Source organism: Octopus sinensis, linkage group LG16, assembly GCF_006345805.1.
Source record: "Octopus sinensis linkage group LG16, ASM634580v1, whole genome shotgun sequence".
Classification (NCBI taxonomy): domain Eukaryota; kingdom Metazoa; phylum Mollusca; class Cephalopoda; order Octopoda; family Octopodidae; genus Octopus; species Octopus sinensis.
The window spans coordinates 11,040,996-11,062,111 of record NC_043012.1 but is presented as its reverse complement, the minus strand read 5'-3'; the positions used below and the strand labels follow the sequence as shown (position 1 = coordinate 11,062,111).

Sequence of the window (21,116 nt, the reverse complement as noted above, 5' to 3'; positions counted from 1 at the left end):
GGGAATTCATACCATTACGCAAAGACTGGCTAAAAAAGAAAATGTCTATCTTCGGCCATTTCAATCTTGCCCACGCTAACCTTTCTTGCCAAAGTCACCAGAAATACAGTGGAACTCAATAGACTGCTATCACGTCCTGCACGTGACAGCAGCAGTTCAACACAACTCAATAAGCCAACAACGTCCGGGCACCAATTTTTTGTTTCTGTACGAAGTTTGGATAATTAATCCTTTACCGGTGGATGGCTTACTTTTCTCTGTACCGTAGCACCTCTTTAAACCGTAGTACACAGGTGGAGTGCCAGGTATATGGTGAAATAAGGTTCAGGAGGTCAGGGCTCAGAGGGTTAAGGTTTTAAGTTAAGCCTAAAACTTGATCAAAAGTATCGTACCGACAAGCAGACAAACATCGCCCCACGTGGGACCTCATACGCAAGATCGGGATTCATTTTGACTTTTAACAATATTGAAAAATAAAAAAAAAATCTAACAACTGTATTAAATTCGATAATATTTTATTTTTTCAAAGACTTATCTGAGATTGAACATAGAAAATATATTTTAAACTAAGTGGTTGAGGTAGAATCTTAAGGCCACAGTAGAAATTGAACTCGTACATCAAATACAAAAACTTTGTAATAATTTGACAATATTATTATCACCACCATCAACAAAGATTTGTTAATCAATGCCACCACGTGTTGGGTTTTGGTTACTTTTGTTTTGTAAGTGTTTTCAAACATCACATGTCTATAGAATATCCAGTCTGTTCGTCTTGAAGAGTTCCTCTAGAAACCCTTGTTGGGACTATCACTCGAGTCTAACACATCACTGTCAATAGCACCAAAACTCTCCACAGACAACTTCACTTTGTCCAACAAACTTGTATCACTGCCCTCACTATTATCACTGCTGTCGCAGTACTTCCCAAACACTAAGTCAGTTGATCGCTGTATCGATATCTTCTGCTGTTGTATCTGACTGGAAGTATCTTCAGAAGAATCTGTCATTTTGCTTTTTGCTGGAGAAGAATGGTTCTTCTTTGTTAATTGCTCACTCTTAAAATCTTTACTGAAAGACGTTATCTTTTTCACTTTGGGGGAGCAATATTTTGTCAGTTTTTTCTTATACACCGCAGAACATTTCTTACCCTTTTTGCAACATGGGCTGGACCAAGTATATTTGAAATTTTTGGTCTTTGGTAAATGTAACAGATTATCACCATCTTGAAACGCGTATTGAAACATTGAATTTTTTTGCGGAGCGAAACTACCAGCTTTGATGTTGGAACCGTTCAGATGTCCGAATATTATTTTGTCGCCATTCTTTAAGACACAGCCTTCCTTGCTTATTCTGAAGTCGTTAACGAAAGTACCGTTTAAACTGCAGTCGAATATTCGATAAGTAATTTTTCCCTCAGCCGAATAGAAAGGTTCGATCTTACAGTGCCAGCGTGAAATAAAGTTTTTCAAGGTCGAAGAATCAATTAGGAAATCATTATTGGGATGGCGACCAAATGTTGTCGTACCTTTGTTTAATTTCATAAAAGGAAGACAAGAGCAAGTCTCACTACTAATAGGTGAAATATGACGAAGTATAGGATTCGATCCAGCTTCCACCGCTGGAGAACACAAAGCCTTGTTGTCCACCATAAGGCTTTAATGTAAGTTGGTTATGTCGTTATTGTTCTTGTAACAAGGGATTAATATTATTTATGGGTTGCAAGCGAGAGAGTCAAACGCATAAATTCCATAAAAGATGACAATGGGGTGTTTATTTCGAGGCCTGACAAGAAACCGTTTCACCTCAAACATGCCGTTAATAACATTTGATAAATTAATGTCAAAGTGACACAATTAATTGACAAAGCGCCAGACAATTGCTTGTGATATCAAGTCATGCCCCGTTAAGTTCCGAGTTCAAATTCTGCCGAGGCTGATTTTTCTCCTTTCACTCTCTAGGATCGATGAAATGATAAACCAATATAGTACAAAGGTAGATTAAGATCGATTATTATACCTTCTTCCGACAATTATTTTAAAGATAGAAATCGTTAACAATAAACGTTTTCACACAAAGCATAAAACTTTTTGCCAAAGCAGAAAGAGAGCGGTTTCGATTCTCACTTCACATGTTATTTTGCTAATTCCATTCTCCCAATACCACTGGGAGAAGAAAAGCACGAACGTCACAAAATCACTTTTCCCCTTTTAAATTCTAGTTTTCTACGAAGACAAAATACAATGGTACTATGGGCTGCAGAGATGCACCCGTCAAGAAAGCATAGAACTTCTTACCGATAATTAGTTCGTTTCTAAAATTTAGATATTTTTTTCTCTTTTCCTGAATTTCGAGGATTCAAGGGATCATGGTTCGCGGCCGGTTTCTGTTATGTAGATGAGAGAAATATAAAACAATATTGGACTATTGCAGAAAGCAGCGGTTGATGATGATAAAAGAATTACTAACTGTTCGGTTGGTTTGCCACTATTCTGTTAACCCTCAGCTAACCTTGATTTTAATGTTTAAAACAGCGATAGAATGTAAACATATGATGAGCTAATATATCTAAAACAAAATTAAGGACCCTGTCGTTGAAAGATTTACAACTTAAATTGATTTGTGCGTTCTTGAAGATAAGCGTCCTTAATTCATAATTTTGTTCTTTGAAAAATTTGGAATTTCCAAAGAAATAAAATTGTTTTAAGTCTACCGTATGAAAATATAAATCTTTTACATACGAATGTATATATTATACAAAATATTGTTTGTGAACTTGATTTTCTTTTTTCTTTTTTTTTTTTTAATAAATTGACAAGCATTATTTCCGTAATTATTCGGTAATTTCCGTAACTTAAAAAAAAAACTTAACATACTTGGAAGATTTTGTGCATCGACTTTTATCGAACATTCGTCTTACTTAGCCTAATGACTATGAAAGCAATCATTACAATTCACAAACTATATATTGTATGTATTGTTCAATGTATTAAATATTTTCCACGTGCTTCCGCTTTGCTTTGTTTCATTCATAAAAATATGAGTTTCATAGATCGAAAGACGAGAAAGACTTAAAGAAATTAAATAAATTTGTTACAATATGCAGACCTAACTCTACGATACCACACACCTAGATACAAAATATGGAATCAAAAATTAGTAAAAGACGGTGGAGTAAAGCAAGTAGCAGAAGTGCCAACCGGACTAACTTAACTACCAAACAATATTTAATTACATTCTTCGATGTTGATTTTATTTTTCACCGATCCCGGAGAAGATTAAAATAAGAATACTAATATTATACCCAACTTACCCACAGCCTTACGCCAGTGTAAGATATAAGGATTACTAATGTTGTGGCAACATTAATTTATTGATTTGGCTGTAGAGAATCCGATGAAATCGATCCGAGTGTTTTTGTCCACCCTGGAAGCGCACGTGTTAAGGGGAGGTAACTCTAACAGGACATTTCTCACCAACATGGCGATGTGTAACCTGGCTGGCAAGGTGGCCCTAATTACAGGTCAATATCTCACTCTTTATTCGTTCAATTAATTTATTTTCAGTGTTGTTACGATACAATCTGGACTTCCTTTAAAAGTACCTGAATCTTGAGTATTGGTTATCATTTCTTTCACTGAAAGCAACCTCATCAACAAACGAGCACGTTGCTTCTTAGCTTTTTATTTTGGTAATTTGGAAAACATGAATGTCACAACATCACACCGTCTCATTTCATTCCTCTTCTATTTCATGTTGTAAGCTTGTGGTCAATGTCTGAAATTAATCTTTCGTAAAATATATTTCTTTCCTTGTGCCAATAATATTAAAATACTTTCAACTTTAAATGGTGAATTAGAACATGGAACGTTAAGTTCCATGTTCTAATTCCAGAGGTCATACTTCAAGAACACGGGGCAAGGGGACAAACGATAAATACCAAACTGGCAAAACATCATCTCTTAAGACAAAAAATTACATTGTTTTTTTAGCTTTAGGTCAACAATGATCCGGCTATGACCATCTCGTAAGTTTGTTTACCACATCGAAGAAATCGTCGTTTTCTTTATTTTTACTGCTTTTCTTTTTATTAAAAATATTCAGTAATGAAAATCATTTGCACCGAAATTTCGGCTGTGTGGTAAGTAGCTTGCTTACCAACCACATGGTTCCGGATTCAATCCCACTGCGTGGTACCTTGGGCAAGTGTCTTCTACTATAGCCTCGGCCCGACCAAAGCCTTGTGAGTGGATTCGATAGACAGAAACTGAGAGAAGCCCGTCGTATATATGTTTATTTATATATATATATATATATATGTGTGTGTGTGTGTGTATCAGTGTTTGTCCCCCCAACATCGCCTGACAACCGATGCTGGTGTGTTTTATGTCTCCGTAACTTAGCAGTTCGGTAAAAGAGATCGATAGAATAAGTACTGGGCTTACAAAGAATAAGTCCTGGGGTCGATTTGCTCGACTAAAAGGCGGTGCTCCAGCATGGCCACAGTCAAATGACTGAAACAAGTAAAAGAGTAAAAGAGAGTATCACTTCAGCATAAACACGCACAGTATGGTAAAGACTACATTATCGCCTAAGAATACTTTAGATATGCAAAAAGACGAGATGGTCCTGGCTAGAACACCTTTTGATCATAGGTCTGCTCAGTCGGTTCTGCCATAGGGCTAAACAGCAACAAATTAACCTTTGCATATGTCGAGCTAATGAGACACCCTCTACATGGTCGTTCAACCAGCTAGAAATAACAGCAAAATCTTCCTCAAATTTCGCCTTACTGTTGCTTTAAGTAGGATACTTTGGTACTATTTAAGAAGAGTGGTCCTGGTGCGCATAGTCGTGCATCCACGCTAGCTAGTTGTGACTAGTCGAACCTGCAACGGCTACCTAGCAAAGTAAATAAAACAAAATAAATAATTTTTTTAAACAAAGTAAATAAAACAAAAACACAAAGTAAGGATCGACTAGTCACCACTAGCTAGCGTGGATGCATGAGTACACGAGTGCTCGCACCAGGACCACTCTTCTTAAATAGTACCAATAATACTTTCGATAATGTAGTTTCCAAAATACATAAGACAAAGGTGGTCATGAATGGCGTGCCTTTGAGGATAGGTTTGCTCAGACAAGGCCGATTTGGGGACTTCCCAACCACAACGTGGTAACTGCTGGGATAACAAGCATCTTAGACACATACGGGGATGTGGGGCATCAAACTATACCGTGTGAACCATATCTGACCGATGGCATCATTTCAGTTGGCCACGTTTATTAAGTACGTAACATTACATACAGTAATTTTTTGTTTAACTAATTTTTGGTTAGTGATCAATAAAATTCACTATCAAGAAATAACAGAAAAAGAGCACATTTTTGTAATGTCTTCAAATGAACCAATGTTTTAGCATCATCATACAGGTAATATCTGTGTTCCATACAAACATGAATTGAATGATCTGACTGTATCCAATGACTCAGAAGGCTGAATTGGTCTCCAGTGTCTGCTTTGGCAAGTGGTCTATGGCTGGATGCTCTTCCTAATGCCAACAACTTGACAAAGTGTATTATCTTTTACTTGTTTCAGTCATTTGATTGCAGCCATGCTGAGACACCACCTCAAAGAATTTTAATCGAATGAATCAACTCCAGTAATTTGTTTTTAAGCCTTGTACTTATTTTATCAGTCTCTTTTGCTGAAGTTATGGGGGTGTAAACACACTGAGTGTGTTTATAGAGTGAGGAGACCTATTGAGTCAAGTACATCATCAAAATGAAAATCAAATGGATATTGTAGTTATGATACCCGTGCCGGTGGCACGTTGGGCCTCACAGAGATAATGACGAAAGACCGAGACCTCTGAGATATGCCATGACTGCGAAGACTCAACAAATGAAGTGAGTTCATGGCTCGCAGTATGGCCTGCTGTGCTAACCTTGGATCGTAGGGTGACCCGCTGTGCTTGAAGAGACCTATTGAGTCAAGTACATCAATATCAAAATAAGAATCAAATGGAAATTGTAGTTATGATACCCATGCTGGTGGCACATAAAAAGCACCATCCGAACGTGGCTGATGCCTGTGCCACCTGACTGGTGTCCATGTCGGTATCACGTAAAAAGCACCAACCGATTGTGGCCGTTGCCAGCCTCGTCTGGTATCTGTGCCGGTGGCACATAAAAAGCACCCACTACACTCACAGAGTGGTTGACGTTAGGAAGGGCATCCAGCTGTAGAAACACTGCCAGATCAGACTGGAGCCTGGTGCAGCCTTCAGGCTTCCCAGACCCCAGTTGAACCGTCCAACCCATGCTAGCATGGAAAACAGACGTTAAACGATGATGATGATAATGATGGGTACTCCTGAATGCTGTACTTGTGCTGCTTCTCTACTCTTGTATGTTTATTCTTTATCTTTATTTCTGTTGTACTACATCTACTTCAGTAGGCTTCTTGAGTATGTGGTGATAGCTAGTATGGTGCAGAGCAGAGATAAGATCCTGACCGTTCGTGACATCCAACCCATTTTCTCATTCTCTTGTTAAAATTATCAAACCTTACTTTACTGATAGCATTAAGCAGTCTTGAGAGATAGATGTCTATGTAGCAAGATTCTGATTACTCCCTCTCCTGCACCAACCCTCTGTGTGTGTGTGTGTTAATCAGGTCAGGCTTTGTCATCATCATCGTTTAATGTCTGCTTTCCATGCTAGCATGGGTTGGACGGTTCAACTGGGGTCTGGGAAGCCAGAAGGTTGCACCAGGCCCAGTCTGATCTAGCAATGTTTCTACAGCTGGATGCCTTTCCTAATGCCAACCACTCTGTGAGTGTAGTGGGTGCTTTTTACGTGCCACCTGCACTGGTGCCAGGCGAGGCTGGCATCGGCCACAGTCGGATGGTGCTTTTTATGTGCCACCGGCATGGAGGCCAGACAAGGCTGACAACATCCACAATCGGATGGTGCTTTTTACGTGCCACCAGCACGGAGGCCAGTCGCGGCGGGGCTGGCAACGGCCATGTTCAGATGGTTCTCTTACATGCCACCGGCAGTTAAAATTCTTCCAAGGTCAACATTGCCTGTCATTCTTCTGCAATGCCAGTGATAAGTTGAGTCAGTTCACTGCCAGTATTCCTCCCTACCTGCAATTTGACCTTGTTTAGTCTTAGCTTGACTCTGATTCCACAGAATGATGGTTCTAGGTCAGCCCTGATAACACTGAACAATGGTCAAAAACTTTCCAGACATTTTTGTGTAACAAAGAACTCTGTTCTTCACTGTTTCTTTCCTCTCTTAAACCCTTCAGCATTCAGATTACTCTGTCAAATTTAATGCTTATTTACTTACTTTGTCTGGAATTGGTGGAAGAGGAGACCCCCTTCGGTCATGAATGACCATGGGATTGCACCTAGAAAGTTACCCTTTAAGGCACAAGTCCGGGCAAGGTTGTTTATGGAAGACAAGCAGTCGCCCATGCATACTGGCCTCCCCTCTCCACACCACTGATGTGATCCAAGGGAAAGGCAAAGGCTAATACAGCTTGGCACCAATGATGTCACAACTCATTTCTACAGCTGAGTTAACTGGAGCAACGTGAAATATAGTGTATTGCTCAAATATAGTGAATCGAACTCACAACCTCACGATCTAACCACTGAGCCATGCGCCTTCACTTTGTCTGGAATTATTCATGCATTACCTCATGGCTTTGAGGTTTCAACGATGTGATTGTTTACTTTTAGAATGACATTGTAGGGTAGGTGTGAAAGGCTGGTTTGAACATAAAAACAGGTGAAATATTTTGGCTGGATACGGACAATTTAAATGCTAGAGGGCTAAAGATGAAAGAGGGTGATTGGGTTGCTATTTCTAACAGACCAGATAATCATGTTGAGGCTTTTGTGTGTGTGTGTATGGCAGGGGGTAGGGGAGTTGCTATGGTGATGATAATGACCAATTATTATTATTCTATTTTTCAGGCGCCAGTTCCGGTATTGGTGCTGCCACGGCTGCATTATTTTCCAAACTTGGGGCACAGCTTGCCATTACTGGTCGAAAGGAAAATAACTTGCAAAAGACAGGAGACCAGTGCCAAATACATGGAGCAAAGGTAAAAAAGAAAACTGTGAGGAATGGGTGTATATTTTACTTTGTTTAACATAGTGGTTCTTAACCAGGGTCCATGTGACCACTGGGGATCCCTATAAGATTTTGTGGAATTCACATAAACGAAAGAGTTGAGGAATTATGTATGTTATTTACATTCAATGGATATTTGTCCACATCTCGATTGTTGTTAACACAACGTTTTTTAACACAAGCCTTTTTCATGGGCATATGGAGTAGTGGTTAAGAGCACGGGCTACTAACCCCAAGATTCCGAGTTCGATTCCAAGCAGTGACCTGAACAATAACAGTAATAATAATGATAATAACATCGAGAAACAAATACCTTAGGAATGAGAACCCAGGTTCGAAATTTCCCCAGGACACCTGAAGAAGGCTGGAGAGTATATCAGCTGAAACATTGTGTTAACAACAAACAAGATGAGGACAAATATCTGTCGAATGTAAATAATGTAAAATTTTAGGATTGTCTTTCATTCCTTATTTGGCCATAGTTAGTCAACTAATAGTTAGTTCTCATCATTAACAATAATATTTAATTAAATTTTTTTGGCTTTACTATTTCAAGTAAGATAGCATCTACCTTACCTGAGGTAAAGCTGTTGTTCCTATCAAAGAGTGAGATAGAGAGCGATGTTTTACACAATTTTGTTTTTCAATATTTTTCACTGTTCCAGCCATTGTTGTTGACTGCTGACCTTAGTAAAGAAGACAACACAAAGAAGGTTCTAGATTCCACTATTGCCCATTTCAAGAAACTTGATATTCTGGTAGGTGTCTCATTCTACAAACCATCTCCCATTTACCATTTGCTACATTAACTTCATTGAGGTGTTTGTGGATATTAAAGCTATTCTCTGCTGTATACAGTAGGTGTGTGTCATCATCATCGTTTAACGTCCGCTTTCCATGTTAGCATGGGTTGGACGATTTTGACTGAGGTCTGGCGAACCAGATGGCTGCACCAGGCTCTAATCTTGATTTGGCAGAGTTTCTACAGCTGGATGCCCTTCCTAATGCCAACCACTCCGAGAGTGTAATGGGTGCTTTTTACGTGCCACCAGCACGGGGGCCAGTCAGGCGGTACTGACAATGACCTCGCTCAAATCCTTTTACACATGCCACCAGCACAGGTACCAGTAAGGCGACGTTGGTAATGATCACGCTCGAATGGTGCCCCTTTTACGTGCCACTGGCATGGAAGCCGGTTGGCTGCTCTGGCAATGATCACGCTCGGATGGTGCTCTTGGCACCCTACTAACACAGGCACAAGTGCCAGTAAGGCGACACTGGTAACGATCACGCTCGAATATATATATCATCATCATCATCATCATCATCGTTTAATGTCTGTTTTCCATGCTGGCATGGGTTGGACGGTTCGACTGTATTCTGGGAAGCCAGGAGGCTGCACTAGGGTCCAGTCTGATCTGGCAGTGTTTTTACAGCTGGATGCCCTTCCTAATGCCAACAACTCCAAGAGTGTAATGGGTGCTTTTTACGTGCCACCAGCACGGGGGCCAGTCAGGCGGTACTGGCAATGACCTCGCTCGAATCCTTTTACACATGCCACCAGCACAGGTGCCAGTAAGGCAACGTTGGTAACGATCACACTCAAATGGTGCCCCTTTTACGTGCCACTGGCACGGAAGCCAGTTGGCTGCTCTGGCAACAATCACGCTCGGATGGTGCTCTTGGCACCCTACTAACACAGGCACAAGTGCCAGTAAGGCAACGGTGGTAACGATCACGCTCGAATATATATATATATATCATCATCATCATCATCATCATCGTTTAACGTCTGTTTTCCATGCTGGCATGGGTTGGATGGTTCGACTGTGTTCTGGGAAGCCAGGAGGCTGCACCAGGGTCCAGTCTGATCTGGTAGTGTTTTTACAGCTGGATGCCCTTCCTAATGCCAACCACTCCAAGAGTGTAGTGGATGCTTTTTTACATGCCACCGGCACAGAGGATAGAGGTGCTTGCATTGACCATGATCGGATGGTACTTTTTACGTGCCACCAGCACGGAAGCCAGTCAGGGCAGTGCTGGCATTGGTCATGTTTGGATGGAGCTTTTTACGTGCTACTGGCACTGGGAACACAACTACAATTTCCATTTGATTGGGTTGGACCAAATAATGGAAACACCTTAAAATTTCAAACAAATTTATTTTAATATGGGGTAGGACCGCCTTTGGCAGTAATTACAGCTTGAATTCTATGAGGTATGGACTTGTACAATGTTTGAATTGTTTCCAAAGGAATTTTTGTCCATTCTTCATCTAAAACAGTCTCCAGTTCCTGTAGTGATGATGGTGGAGGATATCGACTCCTTACAAAAGATTTGACAAAAGACTAAGATGATTGACCAGTGCCTCTCCAAAATCTGTTGAAATACTGAAGATTGAGGGAAATGTTCCATTTTTTTTTTTATATATTTTATACATTTTATATAAAAAATCCTGTTGTCTTGATAATTTTTAATATCATTTGTTAATAACAACTGAATGACTTTTCTCCATCTCATCATGAAGTCACAAGTGAAACCTGTTTGCCAGTCAAGCAGACTGAGGAAAAAAAATGTTATATATCTCATTTCAAGATACAACAACTATGATAAGGGTTGAACTCTTGACTACATTATCACTAATTTCATTTGTCATTCTATTGTTGACGTATTTATAACAAACCTGTATTTATATTTTCACTGCTTTTAGGTCAACTGTGCTGGAATTATAGAATTTGGAAATATAGAGAATACCTCCTTGGAACAATATGACCGAGTTTTCAATATCAACGTCAGGTAAGGAACATTGATCCATTTGTTTAAATAAGATTTCAATTAATGGATTAGGTGAGTAATTGAGATTAGTAAATTCAAATCAGATATTCAACCTAGGTTAATTAATTAAGGGTGAACTGGTTGTCATTAAAATCTTTAGCCAAAAATATTCAGGGGAAATAACTTTTCTTAATTTATTTAATGGTTGGAAAGTGCCGTGCCTCTGGTCTTCACTGGAAAGAAGAAAGGCAGAAATATCTTGATGTTCTTGTCTTTTAGGTTTGGTCTGAATGCTAGAAAGAGATCCATGCTAAAGGTACCCCATGACCAGGTGGTGACATGCTAAAGGTACCCCATGGCCAGGTGATGACATGCTAAAGGTACCCCATGGCCAGGTGATGACATGCTAAAGGTACCCCATGGCCAGGTGATGACATGCTAAAGGTACCCCATGGCCAGGTGATGACATGCTAAAGGTACCCCATGGCCAGGTAATGACTCAGTCATTTCAGAACAGGTACAATGCATTGGAAAAATTTCCATTCAGTTTTCATTCTATCCTAACCCTAACCCTAACAAGACTTGAATTAGCTCAAGGTTATGGTAAAGGACACTTATCCAAGTTACAGTGCAGTGGAATCGAACCCATAACCACTTGATTGCAAAACAGGCTTCTTAATCATCACCCACCAGTGTACTGCATGGGGGGGGGGGGGGGATTCAGCAGCAAATCCTGGATAATTGCCGGATGATAAAAGTCAGGGAAATGTTGTCTTGGAGGAATAAATACCATGGGACATGTGGGTACAAGTGTTGAGGTCAGATGTCCAGAAGAAACTGGATTAGATTATCGTTCCAAGCTGTGTTTAACCCTTTAGCATTTAAACCAGCCACATCTGAGCCAAATATTCTACCTGTGTTGTGTTCAAACTGGCTAGATCTGGCCTCTCACACATACCTTACAATGTAATTCTAAAAACATGCAATTACATCATTGAAATCTCAAAGCTATGAGATAATTCAGGATTAATTCAAAACAACGTGAATAAATAAGCATTATGTTTGACAGGGTGAAGGCACGTGGCTCAGTGGGTAGAGCGTCAGGCTCACAATCATGAAGTAGTGAGTTCAATTCCTGGGTCAGGTTGTGTGTTGTGTTCTTCAGCAAGTCACTTTATTTCACATTGCTCCAGTTCACTCGGCTGTAGAAATGAGTTGCGATGTCACTTGTACCAAGCTGTATCAGCCTATGCCTTTCCCTTGGACAACATTGATGACGTGAAGGGGTAGTGGGGCTGGTATGCATGTGTGACTGCTGGTCTTTCATAAACAACCTTACCCAGACTTGTGCCTCAGAGGGAACTTTCTAGGTGCAATCCCATGGTCATTCATTACTGAAGGGGGTCTTAATCTTTTTTTACATTTGACAGAGTAATCTGAATGCTAAAGAGTAAAACACCCTTTAATTAGTTGTTTGAGGTTGGATTAAAGTCATTTGATTTAAGCTCTTCTCTATTCTAGGTCTATATATCATTTGACTATGTTGGCTGTACCACATCTGGTTGCTACCAAAGGAAATATTGTCAATGTATCAAGTGTTAATGGACTAAGATCTGTAAGTATTTCCTTATGTCTAACATACAAATACTGCTGATAAGATGCAAAACCTGCTGAAATCATAGGATACAGTAGTTTCACTACCAGTGCTTAACTTCTAATATCTCTGTGTTTATATACACTAGACGTTGATACAAGAAGCTTTCTTAGGACAAATTCTGCAGTATTACAGTGCTCTGAAAGTTGGTAAGAGTCAGCAACATGAAGGGCATCTAGCTGTAAAATACTACAATAATGTGTATTCATCCAGCCTAGAAAATCACCCTCGTCACATTCAGTTTGAATTTTAAGTACTTAATAGAAAGTTTGTTTCAGTTCCACATTACTTTAAAGTTTCATAAGTGCACAACGCGTCCACATCATCAGATGTACAGAGTCAGAGTGGTGAGAAATTAAAAGAAACTTTAAAATGGTTTCTGTGTTACATAGGTGCAGGAGTGGCTGTGTGGTAAGTAGCTTGCTTCCCCGGCTTCCGGTTACCCAGAGTGCATTTGGTTGGTCGTTTGTGTGCGAGTTGGACGTTATTTTTTTTTTGCTGCTTTGAAGGTAGAGATGCTGTACCCAGACTTCAGCAGGTCTGAGCTGTCATCTTCAGAGGAGGAGCTGGTGAGAGTGGTGGAAGGCATGGATGAATGTTTGAAGAACATGAAGAGTTTTTGTTTTTTATGTTTGTTTCTGTTGTTTTGCATCTTTGTTCGCTTACTATTTGGGTTTATTTTTTGATTTAGTTGAATCTTGGTTGGTTTTTTTTTTGCGTTTTGACAAAAGAAAGTAATTCTAAAATTGATTTTTAACTTAAGTGTGCCAAAACAACTCGAATGCTTACACAGAGCAGGTTTTACAGCCACATCATCCAAACCGGCTAGGTGAAACTGGGCTTAGCTGCAAGTATATATATGTGTGTGTATGTTTCTGTGTCTGTATTTGTGTTCCCAACATCGCTTGACAACCGATGATGGTACATTTACATCCCTGTAACTTAGTAGTTCGGCAAAAGAGACCAATAGAATAAGAACTAGGCTTACGAAGAATAAGTCCTGGGGTCGATTTGTTCGACTAAAGGTGGTGCTCCAGCATGGCCACAGTCAAATGACTGAAACAAACAAATAAAAAGTGAGAATATTTTCATCTCTTTCAGTCATTTCGGATCACCTAGTTGTTCTTTCATTTGATGGTATCCATAGTAGACATCCTGTACTCCTATACTCTTTACATTATTATATTAGTGTTATTATTGTACTCCTGCACCCTTCATTAGTATTGTTACTGTACTCTACTTGTACTGCTACTGTACTCCTATATGTTTCATCTTTGTCCTTGTTTCTACTGTTGCTCGAGGCTTCATGAGTGTATATAATACTGGGTAGTTCCTTCAATATGTAGTGATAGGTAGATACTTGGGTGGCTGTTTCAGTAATCGTTGTTAGGCTATTCTCTGTATATGCAGTGCCGATAAGATCCTCAATAATTTGTACATCAATACTTTCATATGTGAATCATGATTTAATTTACTATAATACCTAACACAAGTGGTTTCCTCTTGTCGTTACTCATTCTTCATTTGTTTTGTTTTTTTTTCCCCACAGTTTCCAGGAGTTCTGTCATATAACATGTCCAAGAGTGCCTTAGACCAGATGACACAGTGTACAGCTTTAGGTATTGTACAGCATTTAATGCTCTCAGAAATTCTACTCGTTCATGTATCCATCCTGCGCCCACCCCCTCTCTACCCCAACCAGAAACATACGTCACTTGAACAGTAACACATAATAAGATAATGTAATGTTGTTCCTAAGTTCTTCTGGCGAAATATAGTTCAGTTGAGCCCGTCACAGAGCTAATATTGACAAACTTTAACTACTAAATATTGTTAAACACACCTCTGCAAATGCAATGTATATAAGCAATTTACTTTAAATACAATCGACAACCGGCCGTGAGACTGTTTTTAGCAGATCCCCAAATGGGGCTCATGGCAGGCAAAAATGTCTGAGACAACAAGAAATCATAGAAACTCAGTAGAGATGTGAGTGACATTATTTTATAATCATACACTGCAACATGTATTTAGTATTTTTCCCAGAATTTTCCATATGTGGAATCTGCAAATGGTTGCTAGTGTTGTTTTTAGTGGACCATCATCTCAAGCAATGGGGCCATTGACCACGAGATTCACAATCGCATCCACCTTGCCTCCTCCGCTTTTGGACATCTCAAGGATAGGGTTTTCCTTAATCGTGATCTGAATCTCTCCATGAAAATCGAGGTTTATCGTGCTTTTTGTGGTTTCCACGCTTCTGTATGCCTCAGGATCCTGGACACTCTATCGTCATCATGTGAAACTCCTCGAATCCTTTCATATCCACTGTCTCCAGCGCATCCTTCATCTGACCTTCAAGGACAAGATTCCACATATGGAGATCCTGAGATGCGCAAAACTGATCGGCATAGAATGCATGATCCTCGAACGTCAACTGTGCTGGGTTGGGCATGTTATGAGGATGCCAGAAAACCGTATACCCAAGATTGTCCTTTTTGGGGAGTTAGCAGAGGGTAACTGACTGCATGGAGGTCCAAAGAAGCTGTATAAAGATCATCTCAAGAAATCCCTGAAGCTCTGCAACATTCCCCCTGGTGAACTTGAAACACTGGCCACAGACCGTACTACCTGGAGGGGTAAGGTCAAAACTGGTATGCAGCATTTTGAGGATAAGCGGACTAGACTTAAGCAAAGAAGAGCGGAAACAGCCCAAAGTACGTCAGCAAAATCCTAGAGGAGCTCATCTTCGTCAGAGCCCTCGTGCCTCCAGAATTTCCACATACAAAACATTGGCCAATCTGAGGCATTTCTTGTCCAAAATGCCATGAAGTGGAATCAAGCCCGAACCCCTGTCATTACATCACAAACTTATTATCCACCAGGCTGTACAAAATCCTGTGTTTTGCTAACAGTGCTCCTGTTAGTGTTTAAGTGTCATGTGATGTAACATGTTGCAGGTCATGTGATTGTTTAATGATCAACATTATATTCCAATATGTATTAGTGATTGTTGTCTTATCTTATGTTTCAGAATTGGCACCAAAACAAGTCAGGGTTAACAGTGTCAAGTAAGTAAAACATCTCAAATATAAGTTCAAAGACAAATCAAACTCACCCCAGTTCTTCCTTGTGTGTGTGTGAAGCCAGAATTGGTAGCTACCTAGTATAGGTATATTTCTCTTAATATGACTGTGAGTTTCCACATACATGTATATAATGAAGTGTCTTGCTCAAGAACACAACGTGTCGCCTTGTCCAGGAATCAAAACCACTAAGCCACTAACTCCACCCAATATTGCTATTCACACTAAATAACATTTTGAAATAAGTCAAACTGACCCTAACCCTACACATTCAAATGCTTTCTGTCATGCATATTGTTAAGGGTGTAAATGTGGCTTGTGGCTAAAACTGTTTACTTTGTCTCTAAATGGTTCTATTGCATGGCACTGCGAGAAGACATTTGTCTTCTATGGTCTCAGTTCGACCAAAGAATTGCAAGTTCAATTTGGCAGATGAAAGTTACTTCAGCACATTTTCTTGTGTGTTTTAAGCAGAATCCCTACTGCTTGAAGGAGGACTCTTCTGTGACTGACTTTCATCTTTCCTCCCATTAATTTTGGAAACCTGATTAAAGGGTCGTCAATGAACTGTTCCCCTTAATTCATAGAATTAGAAAAGATTTGTGAAAGAGATAGATTGGTAATTAGCAAGTTTCCTCAGAGTTATCTCCCCTGCCACTCAGCAGCAGAAAATACCAAAAACGCCTTACTATCATTTTCTCCTGCATCCATGGCGAAACTGAAATTGCCTTGCATTGTGCTACTTTGTTTCCCATTTCTGCCGTTCATGGAAACAGGAGACTCTCAGAAATGCAGCAGTTTGAGAAAAAGGAATAAAATCCGCTACATGAATTGCATGTGTTGCGTACTTCTTATTTGTCAATTAAATCAACATGTATACCTGTATATTTGTTTACTTGCTTAGTCCTGGAGTAATCGTTACGGAATTACAGAAAAGAGGTGGAATAAGTGATGAAGCCTACATCACTGTGAGTATTTATGGATGTTTTTTTCTCCCATTTGATATCTTTACTCCACCACTCACTCCCACGTTCACCACCATATCCATTAGAAAACTAATTCAGGATCTTTTCGGTTTGAACGGCAGTTTTTTAAAATAATTTCCACGTAACTAAACACTTTTAAACTTCGTATGCTGGTAGAATGTGTCAAAATAAAACATCTTTTTCTCTTGGCTTTATTGAGAAAATTCTATAGTTTGTAAGATATTTGTTGTTTTTTTCTTCAATTTCTGCAATTTCAACCAATCAATGACATCTATTGAGATGAAAACATTCTGTGCCATATAAAAATGTCCCTTGTTTAAGAAACAGATTGGGTTTATTTACATTTGTGAAGAAAAAAAGATACCTTCCTCCACCTCTAACCCTAACCCTAAAATAGATTGAAATGCAATAGATCGATACTAGGGTCGTAATTATGGGTGACAATTTCATATGACACCGCTAGAAAAAACTACTGTTCAAACCGAAATGATCCCTAATTCATACACCACTAGCACTATGACCCTGCATTGCCAGGTCTAGTGCTAGTTGTTTGTTGCCAGGTCACAGTAAAAATGTCTCACTAAATCAAGAGCTAAGTTTCTCATCAGATTTCAGCCTGGGCCAGTTTTGTTGCTTATGAGCTAGATGGAGCTTTTTATGAGAGTAATTAATATTCATTGGACTTCAATTTTCACACCTGGAATGGCATAATCATGGAAAATTAGCGGGACTGTGTACATGCCATTAGTCGGACAAGAAAGGAGGCAGAAGAAAGCGAAAAACTCGAATTTGGCCACAAGGTAACTCATGGACATAAGGGGTCGGTTTATCAATTTTTTTAATGGCTTTCTGGGGTGACTGGGGAAATGAAAAGATCTTCACGACCACCCTCATTCAGTTTTGAAAGCCCATAGAAAATGCAAGCCTTTTATGTGAAAAACTGTAGATTTGTATAAAGGACACACAGATACACAGACATTTTACCATTTATAGATATCAATTATTTTCACACTTAGGTTTCCTCTCCATTGAAAGATTTCTTTGTCAGCAGATTAGCATCTGCCAAACTCCATCACACTGCTTTTACTTCCAATAATGGTAACAGATAAAGCAGAGAAGAAATGACAACTTTCTTTTACCCAGTGTCTTCTCTTTAAATTTTTCATCAAGTTCCTCTGCTCACGCCTCCTCATTAAAAACACAGAACCATTATGAACTGTTAGGATCTTCTTAGAAAATTAAAAGATGTTTCAATATTTATCTTTATACATTCACGTAAGAGAACCATCACATAAGTGAACCATCCAAACGTGGCCGTTTTCAGCGCCGTGCCAGTGGCACGTAGAAAGCACCATCCGATCATGGCTGTTGCCAGCCTTGCCTGGCCCCCGTGCCGGTGGCATGTAAAAAGCACCCACTACACTCACGGAGTGGTTGGTGTTAGGAAGGGCATCCAGCCGTAGAAACATTGCCAGATCAGACTGGGCCTGGTGCAGCCTTCTGGCTTCCCAGACCCCAGTTGAACCGTCTAACCCATGCTAGCATGGAAAGCGGACGCTAAATGATGATGATGGTTCATTTCATTTGTATTTCAATCAAGTGCCTTATTTCTGGATTTCTACATAGTACCAAACTGAATTAGAGCTCTAAATTTTACGTCCTAAAACGAAATGAGAATAATGACATTCCTCTCCACTGCACTGAATGCAGTATGTATACATTAAGATAATTGATGTGTGTGTATGTGTGTCCATACACACGTGTGTGTATGTGTGTGCGCGTGTGCATGTGTCATGTTGATAAGAGGCCTATCTGAATAAATGTGACTTTAGGTGTAAATTGGAGACTCTTAATACTTTGTCCAGGAAGTCCTTATGTTGACCCAATAAACCCGGTCATTTGATTCACTAGTATAAAAAAAAAATTAATGATATAAACGTGACATAGAAAATATTGAGTGGTGGGTGAGGAATATATTTCCTGGTAAAGACATAGATTGAGTATAATTCAGTTAATGTCACATCCAGTGAAGTCTGCTAATAATTCACTTCATCTGAGGGACTATTACCAGCTGCTACGTTAGTTTTACTGAACAGCTGGAGTAGGTGACTCTTTTAGTACAAGAAGGAAAATGTAAATGTATAAGATACTGTGAGGATAGTGCTGGAGAAAATAATTTATCTTTTAATTTTGCACAGTCATAGGCGCTGGAGTGGCTGTGTGGTAAGTAGCTTGCTTACCAACCACATGGTTCCGGGTTCAGTCCTACTGTGTGGCACCTTGGGCAAGTGTCTTCTACTATAGCCTCAGGCTGACCAAAGCCTTGTGAGTGGATCTGGTAGACGGAAACTGAAAGAAGCCCATCGTATATATGTATGTGTGTGTGTTTGTCTCCCTAGCATTGCTTGACAGCCGATGCTGGTGTGTTTATGTCCTCCGTAACTTAGCGGTTCGGCAAAAGAGACCAATAGAATAAGTACTAAGCTTACAAAGACTATGTCCTGGGGTCGATTTGCTCGACTAAAGGCAGTGCTCTAGCATGGCCACAGTCAAATGACTGAAACAAGTAAAAGAGTAAAAGAGTCATAAATTTGTATATTTCATCATGAATTTGTGTTCTCATATTAAATTATTGTTTTGGTCTTAAGTGGGGTGACCCTTTTTCAGCCTTGTCCAGTCTTGGCTCCCATTTATTTGTATATACATTTATTTCAGTTTCTGGAAAGATGCAAACAGACACATGCCCTTGGACGTCCTGGACAAGTTGACGAAGTTGCCTCTGCCATCGCCTTCTTAGCATCAGATGCCAGTTCCTTCATCACAGGTGCATTGCTGCCAGTTGACGGGGGACGACATGCCATGTGTCCACGATAATGCCACACCCCAAAAATTGAGACCTGTTTATACTGAAATTTATTTTATGAACTCGACTATTAACTATATTTGTGATAAAAGGTGTGAAGTAGCAGGAAGAGATCCTATACCCCACTCCCACGTTAGAATGAAAGCTGAAAGTGAGTTTCTATTCTTGGTTGAAACTGGGTTTTTTTTTTTTTTCCACTTGCTGTTGGATAATGAAACAATAAGCATTTAACAAGACCATTTTGTGAACCTCTTAGAGGCAAAAAAATAATTAAAATGATACCTGGTTAAAAGAAGTAACTAGAAATTGGTTGTCTGTACATTCAGAAACTAGTAAACTTGTTTGATGCCCGACCAATATTCCAATCTCAAAGACATTCAGAAAGCGACTTGCACTGAAGAGTGTCAAAATAAAATGGTGATAGTTCCAAACTTTGAAATGCTTAGTTCAATCCCTCAATGTTTGGCTGTTGTTTGTCTATCATTCCTTTGTAGTTGATAAAATATGTACCAGCAATATACTGAGGTCTGTTCAAACAACTATGTGTGGTTGTGTATGCATACGACTTGGAGAACTCGATACTTTTTGCAGAGTAAAATTTAATTCAGGTATTGTAACGTTTAATCTTTTATTTTTTAAACCTGCCATATCCGACCAAAATATTCTACCCGTTCTATGCTCAAACCAGCCAGATCTGGTCTCTCACACCTATCCTACGATGTCAATCTGAAAATAAACAACCACTGTACCAAAATCTCACAGGTATGAGATGATGTATAATTAATACAAAACAATTGAATAACGAAGTATTATATGTAACAGAATAATTTCAATGCTAAAGGGTTAATACTGGGAATACCATGCATTCCAGAAAAATACCAAATTCCTTTCAACAACAGCTTATGGATAAAAAGTGGCCATGTAATGATCTTATATTGATGGTGGCCTTTACAGAGATGGTAGTCAGTTGATCCTCAAAAACTCGAACTCCAATGGTAACAAACTAAAATTGAATTATAGACTTAATTTCCCAGGAACTCGACTCTCTTTGATAGACATTCCTCAAATATCTGAAATAATAAAAGAAAAATTATTTTTGAATTATTTGTTTTTATTTATGTATTTTTAAATGGTTGTATTTACAGAAATAAGCGGGGCCTAGTGGCTGATGTGTTTAACTAATGAGTATTTCAGACATGGTCTATAGACAAGAGAGAACATAAATTCATTTCATAAGGTCACAACTGTTGGCACATCACATATTTTATATTCACCACTAAAAAAGAAAAAAATATAGATATTTCTAAGACTGAGTGGCAGTTTTTTTTTCTCTCCAACAATCCACAAAGTTTGACCCAAGATTTAACTTATGTCCTCTCTCTGTCTTATTGATTATTATTACAGAAGTTACCTTCCCTCTAATCTTAATGGTTGTATACACCCTCTATATAAATTCACAAATTTCATCAGCCTTGTCCATTTGTTCATTCCTGCCAACAAAGAGTTCAAATTGAACATGCTAGAAATAGTAGCTAAATTTTTCCTCAGATTGCTACATCTTGCTGCTTAGGAAAAAAGAAATTTTGCATTAGATAATGTAG

The 21,116-nt window shown here is 39.2% G+C and overlaps 2 protein-coding genes across 2 annotated transcripts; one reads left to right on the top strand and one right to left on the bottom strand.

Annotated features, from left to right (window-relative positions):
* Positions 1–737: 737 nt before the first annotated feature.
* LOC118766498 lies at positions 738–3,438 on the bottom strand. The gene is made up of 2 exons (XM_036509881.1): positions 3,314–3,438; positions 738–2,386 (listed from the first exon to the last, which is right to left on the bottom strand). The coding sequence occupies exon 2, from the start codon at positions 1,650–1,652 to the stop codon at positions 789–791; it is 864 nt and encodes a 287-aa protein (XP_036365774.1). The 5' UTR covers positions 1,653–2,386; positions 3,314–3,438; the 3' UTR covers positions 738–788.
* On the top strand, positions 3,360–20,458 carry LOC115220356 (3-oxoacyl-[acyl-carrier-protein] reductase FabG). Its single transcript, XM_029790463.2, has 9 exons — positions 3,360–3,523; positions 7,992–8,122; positions 8,817–8,909; positions 10,862–10,947; positions 12,448–12,541; positions 14,130–14,199; positions 15,615–15,651; positions 16,571–16,634; positions 19,368–20,458. Exons 1-9 carry the CDS (start codon positions 3,397–3,399, stop codon positions 19,524–19,526), a joined length of 861 nt encoding a protein of 286 aa, XP_029646323.2. The 5' UTR covers positions 3,360–3,396; the 3' UTR covers positions 19,527–20,458.
* Positions 20,459–21,116: the final 658 nt, after the last annotated feature.

Bases quoted from the DNA above. Each gene is read 5' to 3' on its own strand.
- LOC118766498 (XM_036509881.1), bottom strand. From the start codon at position 1,652: ATGGTGGACAACAAGGCTTTGTGTTCTCCAGCGGTGGAAGCTGGATCG.
- LOC115220356 (XM_029790463.2), top strand. From the start codon at position 3,397: ATGAAATCGATCCGAGTGTTTTTGTCCACCCTGGAAGCGCACGTGTTA. The intron at 10,948-12,447 runs GTAAGGAACATT...TCTCTATTCTAG, and splicing joins GTTTTCAATATCAACGTCAG to GTCTATATATCATTTGACTA. The intron at 14,200-15,614 runs GTATTGTACAGC...CTTATGTTTCAG, and splicing joins GACACAGTGTACAGCTTTAG to AATTGGCACCAAAACAAGTC.